General features: G+C 28.4%; 3 protein-coding genes and 1 long non-coding RNA gene across 4 annotated transcripts; 3 read left to right on the forward strand and 1 right to left on the reverse strand.

The window, feature by feature from the left end:
• On the forward strand, positions 1-7,792 carry LOC123267801 (39S ribosomal protein L10, mitochondrial). The gene is made up of 3 exons (XM_044732660.1): positions 1-166; positions 5,763-6,275; positions 7,516-7,792. Exons 1-3 carry the CDS (start codon positions 145-147, stop codon positions 7,713-7,715), a joined length of 735 nt encoding a protein of 244 aa, XP_044588595.1. The 5' UTR covers positions 1-144; the 3' UTR covers positions 7,716-7,792.
• On the forward strand, positions 188-722 carry LOC123267803. The gene is made up of 2 exons (XR_006510131.1): positions 188-418; positions 498-722. It is a non-coding gene; the product is annotated as an uncharacterized LOC123267803 (long non-coding RNA).
• On the forward strand, positions 1,225-4,057 carry LOC123267794 (partitioning defective 3 homolog). The gene has a single exon (XM_044732645.1). It carries the CDS (start codon positions 1,291-1,293, stop codon positions 3,796-3,798), a length of 2,508 nt encoding a protein of 835 aa, XP_044588580.1. The 5' UTR covers positions 1,225-1,290; the 3' UTR covers positions 3,799-4,057.
• Positions 7,776-12,176, reverse strand: LOC123267796 (ranBP-type and C3HC4-type zinc finger-containing protein 1-like). Its single transcript, XM_044732653.1, has 8 exons — positions 11,910-12,176; positions 11,633-11,825; positions 11,337-11,410; positions 9,992-10,221; positions 9,795-9,906; positions 9,134-9,313; positions 7,972-8,214; positions 7,776-7,883 (listed from the first exon to the last, which is right to left on the reverse strand). Exons 1-8 carry the CDS (start codon positions 12,159-12,161, stop codon positions 7,806-7,808), a joined length of 1,362 nt encoding a protein of 453 aa, XP_044588588.1. The 5' UTR covers positions 12,162-12,176; the 3' UTR covers positions 7,776-7,805.

Genomic DNA, 12,176 nt, shown 5'->3' on the forward strand with positions numbered 1-12,176 from the left:
TCAAAAAAACAAAACTTAGGAACAGTAGAACGGGACTCTTCAGTAAAAAAGGATGCAGCAGAGCGGTTGTCCGCAATAACACTCCTAAATAATCAATTGTCATCACAACGTGATCAAACTACATTCTTTTTCACCCGGTTCACCATGGCACTGTCATCCTCTCGAGGTAAGTACTCCAAAAATTAAAAAAATACCTTATTTAATAATTCTATAAATTTCGCCGAATTTTTTTTTCGCTTTGTTCCTCCATTTTAAAAACAAATCCCCTCAAACTATACTTATAAACACATATATATCCAACCCACAAAATCAAGGAACGGACTTGAAACAAAATGGCTGCTAGCGTGTGCGTCTCGTATTTATCTGTCCGTTAAAAAAGTATTAAAAACCTAAAAAAGTGATCGAAGCTTTAAAACCCGTAAGTAAAATTAATTTATTATTTTTGTGTATATATTATTCAATAAAATATTTTATAAAAAAATAATTTATATTTGCAGAAACAGGTGTGGTGAATTAATATGGAAGTCAGGCAATGTCAACTGTGATTCATAAAAAAAAAGCCATACCACGTTTAGAATAATAAATTCCCACCTTGGGTTAACTTTCTTGTCCGTGACATACAAGTGTGTTCTTATCCTCCAGCTGAAGTATTTTATTTAATAATTATTTAAAAACATTTTAGTGAGTGCTTAAAAAATTAATCAAGTGTCAAAAAATTCCTTTAAAAAAAAAATTAGCCATCAAAATTTAAAAAAAAAAAAAAAGTCAGACAAATAAAAAAATATTTTTTATTAAAAAATAAGTGCAACTTTTAAAAGAAAATTTTAATTTTAAAAAAAATTAAAAAATAAGTGCAAGTTAAAAAAAAATATTTTTTAATAATAATTTAATGAAAAAAAAAACAACTAAAAATTAAAGACTAATTATTATGACAAATAAATAATATAATTTTTTTTTACAAAAAAAAAATCTCAGAAAAATAAAAAAAATTTTTCATTTGTAAAAAAATTAAAAAAAAAAACAATTTTTTTTTTATTAAAAAATATCAGAAAAATAAAAAAAAATTTTATTTAAAAAATAAGTGCAACTTTAAAAAAAAAAAAATTTAATTTTAAAAATAATTAAAAAATAAGTGCAGCTTAAAAAAAAAAATTTAATTTGTAAAAAAATTAAAAAATAAGTGCGTTAAAAAAAAATTTTTTTTTAATAATTTAATGAGAAAAAAAAATAAAAATTAAAGACACTAATTAAAATTAAAAAAAAAAAAATAAATAAATTAAATATGAAAAAATGAAGGTGACAGTTTGCTTCGACAGTGTTAGGGTAGTGGTCCCATGCGGGGACGGCAGCTTGCTAGTAAAAGACCTGATGCGCGAAGCAATAATCCGTTACCGGAAAGCAACAGGAAAATTATCAACAGACGGTCCAGTGATAACAAGCCTATCCTCATTGACCGGCGGAGGTTTACTGGACCCAGACGACAGATTGTGTGATGTAGCGGACGACCGGGAGCAGATAATCGCGCACCTAGCCACGGGAGATAACCACGGCGACGGAGCAAGTTCCGTTGGAACAAACAGCCCGGACTTCTTCGGGGATAAGGAAGTGCGCTACCGTGACCACCGTACCCTAGGTAACATAAAGCGCGAGAGTGTAAAGAGGTTATCAATGCACGCTTTATCTAACAGAGAGCATATGGCTTACAACGCGCTCTCGCTTCCCCGAGAACTGCGCAGACGCGAGCCATTAGGCCAAGATGCGCCATCTTTTGAGCGTCCGGAGCGTACTGAGGTCCAGGAAATTGTAATTAAGAACGAACCTGGACTTCTTGGGGTTGATATGATGCCCTGCTATGATCTTCAGGGTAATGATCAAGGATTAAAGGTCCAGAAGATCTATCCTAATGGCAGGATAGCCAAAGACGGGAGAATTGAAGTTGATGATAAGATTATTGGGATTAACGGCCAGAATTTGCTAAGGTTGCACTTCCAAAAGGTCCAGGAGATCCTCAGGTCTTGTACTAACGACCCCTGTTTGAAAATTTCGGTCGTTAAGGCTAAAAAGTCTGAACCGGAGGAAATGCAAAAGAAGATTTCCTCTTATAATGTCCTACAGAGTGCTAACACTAGGAAAATTGGTCGGATGATTGAAATTGAGCTTACTAAAGGCAGCGAAGGCTTGGGGTTCAGTGTAACTACTAGAGACAACCCAGCCGGTGGACATATGCCGATTTATATTAAGAATATTCTGACTAAAGGCGCTGCGGTCAATGACGGACAGCTTAAATCTGGAGATAGATTGCTTAAGGTCAATGATATTGAGATGACTGGCAAGAGCCAAGATGAGGTGGTTAATTTTTTAAGGAACATTCTTCCCGGAGGAAAGGTTAGAATTGTTGTTTCCCGGCAGGAAGATAGCTCTAGTAACTTGAATGATTACAATTCTAACTCTGGACAAAGAGAACAAGCTATCCAACCTGTTCAGGAAAGAATTGGGTGGAAGACACCCAATTCTTCACCCAGTAAAGAAAGGGAAGAAAAGATTGAAGTTCTAAAGTCCCCTAAGAAGAAAGTTAAGCATATTCACTTAGACATTCCAGTTTTTGACTCTGAAAAAGCAGGATTGGGTGTTAGTGTTAAAGGAAAGACTTCCAATGATCCTAACTTGAATCATGACCTAGGGATATTTATTAAGAGTGTTCTGCATGGTGGAGCTGCTTCTAGGGATGGAAGGTTGATGACCAATGATCAGTTACTAGAGATTAATGGGGAGTCTTTATTAGGACTGAGTAATTCTGCAGCTATGGATACTTTAAGGCGGGCGATGATTAATAGCAAGAGTGCTACTACTGGGATTATTAGTTTAAAGATTGCGAGGCAAGTCTCGGGGAATTTTGAGGATAAGGGATATCAAGAGGAGTTGATTAGTGGATTGGGTGGCTGCAAAGTGGAAACCGCTAACAGTATTTATATTGATGATAAAGAAGGGAGAGATGGGTTGGATAATGGGAATCTAAGCCCGGTTTGGAATCCGGTTATTGATAGACTTACTGAGCAGTATAATAAGAATTCTAGAAATGAGAGCTATTGTTTGGCTACTAATAAGACCTGGAGGGAATCTATGAGCCACAAATTGTTCACTAGAGCGGAAAATATTCTTTTGGAAGATTCTAATGACAAAAGAGCTTCGGATAAAGACAGTCAGTATACAGACGATCCGACTTATGATAGCCAATTGTCGCTGGAGTTCCCTGAGTCTTCAGGAAAGTTCGCTAGAGATGCTGTGGGGAGACAGAGCATGTCCGAGAAAGGACACGCGACTTTAGACGCTAAAAATACGGATACTTATAAGCGAAATAAGAAGTTAAAGGAGAATAAGGAAGATGAGGATAAGCCGCCTTCTGCGGAAGTAGCAGCAGCTGCTGTTTCTAGGGAGATCAATCCGGGAAATGGGAGCGGTGTGGTAACAGAATCTACTTCCTTTGAAGCCACCAGGCGGCGCTTTGAGAAAAAGGCTAATGAGACGGAGCTACAGGTTATGAAGCCAAGGAAGCACTGGCTAGTTGATGATGGGAATACTTTTTATTCTCAAGGAAGGGAAGAAGGGGGGTTCGATAATTCTAGGGGAGATGTTAAACAGGCTTCCCTTAATGCGCTGGATAAGAGGAGCAAGAAGAAGGGAAAAGTCTCCGCGATACTGAGACTGGTTAAGAATCGCAAGAGTCTTAATTTAGGGGATAATATTGAGTCGAGGGATAATAATAATTATATGAGTGGAACGATCAATTACATTCAGTAGGTGTAAGTCCTAGGTATTATTAAAACGTTCCAAAGTGCCTTATATATATATGTTTTATTATATATGTATTGATTAGTTTTAGATGGTGGATTTTTTGTAAAAGACATTTTTAGTATTAATCGAATATTACTAGTGTATATATTTATATCTAGGTAGATTTATTATTTTTGTTTTTTACTCGATTTAATTAACATTATTAATTATTGTACATGTACATGCATCATGTTACTGAATAAATACGTATTTTTTTTAGCACTAATTTTTTGGGGTTTTTTCTTTTAGATTTATAGAATATTAAATAATTATTTTTTTTTTTTGTAAATTTTTATTGTTAATTGATCTTTAAATAAGGTTTTTGAATGTTAATGAATAAAATTTATTAACAGTTAATTAATACTTGTTTAATAATTGAAAAAAATTTATCAATATTTTTATTAATTGAAAAATGATTTTTTAACATTAGATAATTTAATAAATGTTTTTTAATAGTAGGAAAAAAATTATTAAAAAATAGGTAAATATTTACAAGTAGACTCAATCATTTTAATTTTCATTTTTTTTAATGAAATTTCTATTTAATTTAATGATATAATTTTTTTTAAAGAATGCATAAAAAAAATGAACAATTTAAAAAAAAAAGTTGATTATGACAATTTTAACAAATTTTTAAAAAAATTTATAAATTTTTTGGAAAATTGTGATGTTCAACTTTTTATTTTTAAATTGTTCGTTTTTTTATGTACTTTTCAAAAAAAAAAAAAATACCAAAAATAGAAATTTTATCCAAAAACATGAGCCAAAATTTTGTACAACTTTTGAAGGCAAAAAAGCTATCGAAATCTTTATTTTTTTCTTTTACGACATTTTTTATCATAGATGCATCGTAAAAACAAACAGAATCAAAAAAAAAATTTTTAAATGTTAATTTTTCACCCAGTTATGGCCCAAAATGGGGTTGACCCCACTAGTAAATAATTACCGTATTTTTTACATTGACAGAATATTTAATAATTATTAATAAATTATTTTTTTTTTAAGAAATCTAAATTTTTATCAATTTTTTATTGATTATTAAATAAGGTTTTTTAAATGTTAATAAATGAAATTTATTAACAGTTTATTAATACTTGTTTAATAATTAAAAAAAAATTTTTTTAATTTTTATTAATATTTTTAATTAATTAAAAGATGACTTTTTTACATTAGATCATTTAATTAATAAAATATTCTTAACTATTGATCAACATTTATTTGGATGTAATATTTCTTTTTTAAATACATCAAATAAAATAAATAAGCAACCTTGCAGTCACTACGTGACTGCCGTGACTTATGACTTATAAATAAATAAAATTTTGCTTTATTAAATAATGAATTTTATTAAATTGCACTGTTCTTTGTTAAATATTGATGTTTTTAAAGATATACGCTCATCCCGATGTTACACTCATCAAGACCTTTCATTTGAGTACCCACATACATTTTTATATATTTTTCATATATACATATATATATAATATATATAAATATATGAAAAATTGATGTGGGTACTCAAATGAAAGGTCTCGATGAATATAACATCGAAGTGAGCTTATATCTTTAAATATGTCAATAGTTCTCAAGATACAAGGCCATTTCTTAATTATAATACTAATAACTGATTAAAAATTATTTTTTGGTGTAAATTATTAACTGATAAAATTTTTTTTTTTTTACAAAAAAAAATTTATTAATAAATTTTCTTTTAAATAAATTAATTTACTAATATTTTATAAATTATTTTATCAGTGTTATTTAATTTTAAGATATTTAGTATTCAGAAAAAAAAATTCAAGATCTGAATACTTAAAATAAATCTAATAAATTAATTAAAAATTTTTTTTTAACTTGGAAATAATAATTAAGGATCCAAGTAAAAAAAAAAAATTATTTTTCTAAATTTCTAAATAATTATTAAGTTTCAGTAATTCTAAAAATCCGTCAGCAAGTCGACGTGGTCCAAAAGCGATTCCGTGGAAAAATAAATATCACCAAGCCTAAAAAATTGCACTACACTCGTGCAGTAATGCACCAATTCGTGACACCATTCTACCCGGTGACACGTCCACCGACACCAATCTGGGAGCTCTGTGAGAACGCCAACAAGAAAAATAAAGCCTTGGAAGCTCCGCATCCTTACGACCAGATTATCGCCAGAGAATGTTTGAACTACTACAACAATTCCCGTATGATCGCATTTCTCCACATGAACCCCACCAAGGCGAGAGACGAGCTCGATATGAGAATCCAGCTTCGCAGATCTAATATGTACCTCAAGTATTACGGAAAGTCTATCTACAAACTGGCGCTGGAGAACTCAAGGTTTGAAGCAGTGATGCCTCTGTTCTGCTCTCCAGCAAGAATTGTTTTCAGTGCGGAGCCTAATGTGCCTGCTTTGATGAAAATTTTAAAGCAGAATCCGCACATGATTCTTATGGGTAACTATCATTTAATAAAAAATTATTCAAAACGTCAAGATCAATATGAAAAAAATTGATAGAATTACTAAAGCCAAAAGGATCTCTATACGCCCTTTAGGCTTTAAGATAAATTTTCTTAAAGCCAAAAGGGCGAAGAACAAAAATAGATGTTTTATTACAAAAGATTCACAAAAAGCTCGAAAAATAAATAATACTAAGGTTAGCCGACGTTTTTAATTTTTTCATTGTTTTCATCATTAAATTAGATCTAAAAAATATTTTTTAAAAATTGCACTTGGAGTTTTTAAAGTTTTTTACAAATGAAAATTTTTTTTTATTTTTTTGTAATAATTTTTTCAATAAAAAAAATTCTAAAAATTATTAGATGTCGGCTAATTTAATTTTCATGAAAAATAAAGCTAGATCAAAATAATACTCAGGGTATGAAGATCAACTAGAGATACAAAGGTACCTAGTCGATTAATAAGACAATTAAATCCCAATAAAAATTTCTACGCCCTTTTGGCTTTAGATCACTAAATTTTTAAATTTCTAAAGCCAAAAGGGCAAATATTTTTATAAATACGCCCTTTTGGCTTTTGAACATTTTTTTTTCATTTTTAAGCTTAAAATTTGCTTGCAAAGATTGGCAAAAAAAATTTTCTACGCCTTCTTGGCTTTAGATCACTAAATTTTGAAGTTCCTCAAGCCAAAAGGCCGTATAATTATAAACATACATCCTTTGGCTTACAAAAATTTTTTTATGAAAATTAAATTACCCATTGAAAATTTTTAGAATTTTTTTTATTGAAAAAATTGACATTTAGACAATTTTAAAAATTTCAAGTGAAATTTTTAAAAAATATTTTTTTACTATGACATTAAAGTCAGCAGTCACTTGACAATTTTTTAATTTTATTTAACAAAAAAATTTGTTCAAAAAAATTATTTTTAAAGAATTGCATTTTTTATTTTTTAAAATTTCTACATGTCAATTTTTTTGCCATAATTTATTTTTATAAAATTTTTAAATTTATTAAATATGTGCTATATTAATTTCAATTTTTTTTCTTACAATTTTTATTGATTAAAAAAATCAAAAATTGTCAAATGTCTGCTAATTTTAGTATCACTTTTTTTTTAGTTTAAAGCTTAGAATATATTATCAATAATTGGCCAAAAAAAATGTTTGCATGCTTTTTTAGCATTTATTACGCGAGTTATTAATATTAAAATTAATTAAAAAAACCTTTTGCAGCCGGTATCCTGGACGGAGTCCTCTTGAACATCAAGGACTTTATGAAGTACGGGTCCATGAACCTTGATCTGGAACGCGCAAAATTAGTCCAGACTATCCAGACAGCAGCAGGCTCGAATCTTTGTCGACAATTAAACCATCATCCTTCAACTTTAGTCTCGCGATTAGAAGCAATCGCTAATAAGGATAAGGATAACTGATAATCTCATAATCTTTATAATTCTTCTTAATTATCAATTAATTAATAACAATAAAATTTGTTCACGTTAAAAAATTATTTATTCAATTTTTTAATGGCAGTTGCGGCAGTTTGGGTGACATTTCGCATATGGATCGCATTTGCAGCCACCCGATTTGTCTCCTTTACCCTAAAAAATTGAATTTTATCAATTATTTATATTTATTCTATTATATAATTATAAAATAATAATAATAATAGATTTTTATAAAACGTACTCCAGGTCCCCAACGAGGTCCGCGAGTAGCCCAACAAATAGCTGTTTTACAAACTGTACAGTTCATACCATCACAGCCTTCGATTTTGGTCAAAATGATTCCACAATTTGGACACGGCATAGCTTCTCGAGTTTTTATCATATTTTCTACCTGTTCATTAGTACGACGCTTAGCTTCGTCGGTATTATTTGCAATTACCAGGTCGTCTTGATATTCAAAGCAAGTACGGCCTTCATGAATTACCTAAAAATTAATTAATTAATTAATTAGATTTCCATAATATAAATTTATAGAATAATAACTAGCAACTTTGCAGTCACTACGTAACTGCTGTGATTTGTGAACTATAAGTAAATAGAATTTTGATCTATTAAATAATGATTTTTGTTAAATTGCACTGTACTTTCTTAAATATTGACATTTTTAAAGATATAAGCTCATCCTGATGTTACACTCATCAAGAGCTTTCATTTGAGTACCCACATGCATTTTGATATATTTTTCATATATATAATATATAAAATATATGAAAAGTTGATGTGGGTACTCAAATGAAAGGTCTTGATGAATATAACATCCGGATGAGCTTATATCTTTAAAAATGTCAATAGTTCTCAAGATACAAGGTCATTTCTTATTTATTAATATTTTTAAAGATATAAGCTCATTCCTATGTTACTCTCATCAAGAGCTTTCATTTAAGTACCCACATACATTTTTGATATATTTTTCATATATACATATATATATATATATATATATATATATATATATATATATATATATAGCATATATATATATAAGCAGCATATATATATATATATATATATATATATATATATATATATATATATATATAGCATATATATATATATATATATATATATATATATATATATCAATATATAAAATATATGAAAAATTGATGTGGGTACTCAAATGAAAGGTCTTGACGAGTGTAACATCGGGATGAGCTTATATCTTTAAAAATGTCAATAGTTTATAAGATACAAGGTCATTTCTTAATTATGTATCTAGAGATAGAGCATTTCCAAATACAGCCTAAATACCTATCATAACAAATTGACTATCGGTGAGAATAATAATAATAATAATTATTATTATTATTAGTGTTGTTATCATAATAATGATAATAAATTACCTCGCAAGTGAGACAGTTAGTCTTCTCACACTTAGGACACAAAAAATGTTTCAGGTCTTTGTCGCGCAGGCACCAGTAATCACAATTAGCTGTACGACAATTAAATGATTCTGGGCTTGTTAATGCGGCATGCTTCAGTGACTTTTCTAAATGTTTGTCGTACAAATCTTTTCCCAAAAGCTTAAAAAAAAAAAAAAAGAAAATATATTACAATACAATAATAATAGTAATAATAATAAATTTCGAAGTTTATAGTTATATAAAGCGGTAAAAATTTGAGTTTCTATTTTTAAAATTCTTGCTAAGGGCCAAAGATACGCTAAAATTGATAAGAACCTTTTTTGTGAAAATTAAATCATTTATAAAAAAATTTTCTTATAATTTTTTTTGTATCTTTAATACTTTAGCCACTAAATTATTTTATTAATATTATTATTATTATATAATGTACTCATTATAAATATATTTGATTGTATGGCCCTTAGGGAGCACTTGCTCTAGGGTCAAAATTATTAAATAAATAAATAAATAAATTAGTTAAATGAATTATATAAAACAGTAGTTAAAAAAAAATTCCAAAAATTTTATTTATGAACTAAAATACTGTGCAGTGAAACGAACTAAAAAAAAATATTTTATAAAAATAAATTTAGAAACTTACTGCTTTAATTTCTCTTTCTCGTAAAATTGATTGGCATGCATATGTATCATCGGCAAAAGGACATTTAACTTCAAAATCATCATTCAACTTAACATTTCTTTCAATACATCCTCTACAAAATTAATAAATTAATTAACTGTTTAAATAACTAAGAAGATATAATTATAAATTATTTAAAAAAAAAAAAAATTGAATACCTGCAAAAAGAATGTAAACAATCTCGCAAAACAATCCCTTGAAACGGTTCATAAAAATCGAAGCAAATTGGACATTCAAAGCCGTTTAAATTCGGGACAGCCTCATAATCCTCCAGCTTGATTAATTCTTTGTACTCAGAATCATCTTTTTTTATTTTTATTATTTCTGGTTTTGGTAAAGCACAAGCTTCTCCTAATTCAAAACAGTCACGTTCTCCTTCAACAATTACCTGGATTAAAAAAAAATAAATCATTAATAAAAATTAAAAAATAATTATATCAAAAAAATAAAAAATTAATAATCAAATAATGGATAAAAATTTTTTAAAAATATTGCATCAAAATTCATAATAAATAATTAATAAAAACAAAAAAAAATTATAACATTATTATAGCATTAAAATTCAAAATAAATAGTTAATAAAAACAATAATAATAATAAATGGCATTAAAATTCAAAATAAATAATTAATAAAAATTACAAAATAATTATAGCAATAAAATACAAAATAAATGATTAAATGATGTATAAAAATTTTTTAAAAATACAGTAAACTTTCTATCAAGTTTCGGTCTCGGGGGTAGGAAACTATTCAAAGTAGATTTCAAAGAGGCTTGGCTTATTTTTTATAAATCAATGAATCTAAAGAATGGTAACTCACCAATACACTGAAATACTGCCCGGGAAATTTAAATATTCGTTTTATATTGATATGTAATTCTTGTCACGAGCGTTATGTCTTTTGTAAATTGCAGTTCTTGTTACTCCGTATTGATCAGCTTATGTCAGTTTTTAAGTATTTTTCATCAAGCAGATTAATAATATCTATTTTTTAATTGATAAAACTAAGATGGTTTAGAAAATAACTATCTTATCGACCTCACACATATGCTCTCACATATAAATATGCTTCGCCTATTGTCGTGTGAACGAAGGGGAAATATTAAAGAGAAGGGGAAAACATTGAGGGGAACGGAACTATTCACAGCGGAACTTTATAGAGATTTTACTGTATTGCATGAAAATTCATGATAAATAATTAATAAAAATTAAAAAATAATTATAACAATAAAACAAAATATAATTACTTGAATAATTAATAAAAACAAATAAAATTATATCATGATTACAGCATTAAATTTCAAAATTCAAAATAAATAATTAATAAAAATAAAAATAAACACAATAATGATAACAATAATAATAAATAGCATTAAAATTCAAAATAAATCATTAATAATAATAATAATTTAGGTGAAATTCACAACACAATAATAATCAAATAATAATAATAATAATATAAGAAACAAATATAGTGAATTTTAAATTTTAAAATGAACGTACCAAATTATCAAGATTATCAGCTTCCGCGTACTGATTCTGAATCATTTTGTCGACTTCATCTTTATCAGCTTCAACTGAAATAAAATAAAAACAATTTTCATGAAATAAATCAGCGACTAAGTGAAAAAAATACAGTCGACGCTCTCTGTATTGGACCTCTCTGTATTTGACCACATTCTTCCTCTGTATTTGACGATTTTACACAGCTCTTGTGGACAAGGACGAGTCAAATACAGAGAATGGTCCTGTACGGGCGAGTCAAATACAAAGAGCGTTGACTGTAAAATAAAACTCACCAGGCTTCAAATTATTACTTAGTCGAAACAATGAAATCGATCTTGGAATCTGTGAAACCTGAAGCGCTTCCAGTGTTATCAATTCATCAGCCGGCAGCAGTCGACCGATGACCCAGCGGTGTTGGTTAAAATCAACATTGACTTTTTTATTAATTTCAGTTTTTAATTCACCAATTGTTAATTTGTACGGAACCTGACAAGCATTAATATTTTAATTGACAGAAATTTAAAAAAAAAAAAAAAAAATTAACTGCGTATTAAAATATTTAAAAATTACCTGAATGATCTCTGGAGCGGCATTGATGAATAAATTAACTTCAATCATCTCTTCATCAATTTTGTCATCAACTTGTTCGACATTAATCTTTTCCTGCATTTCTTGATCAGTTTTTTTTATTTTTTCAACTTCAACACCTTTAACATCAAGCGGCATTTCGGCGTCAGCAACGGCGTCTTCAGAATTTTCAGTGTCAGATAATAAAATTGACTCTCCAATAAGTTCGTCTATACCGTAATTAGGTTCTGACATTTTTAAAATCAATTA

The sequence above is a fragment of the Cotesia glomerata genome, linkage group LG6 (assembly GCF_020080835.1).
Source record: "Cotesia glomerata isolate CgM1 linkage group LG6, MPM_Cglom_v2.3, whole genome shotgun sequence".
Lineage (NCBI taxonomy): Eukaryota > Metazoa > Arthropoda > Insecta > Hymenoptera > Braconidae > Cotesia > Cotesia glomerata.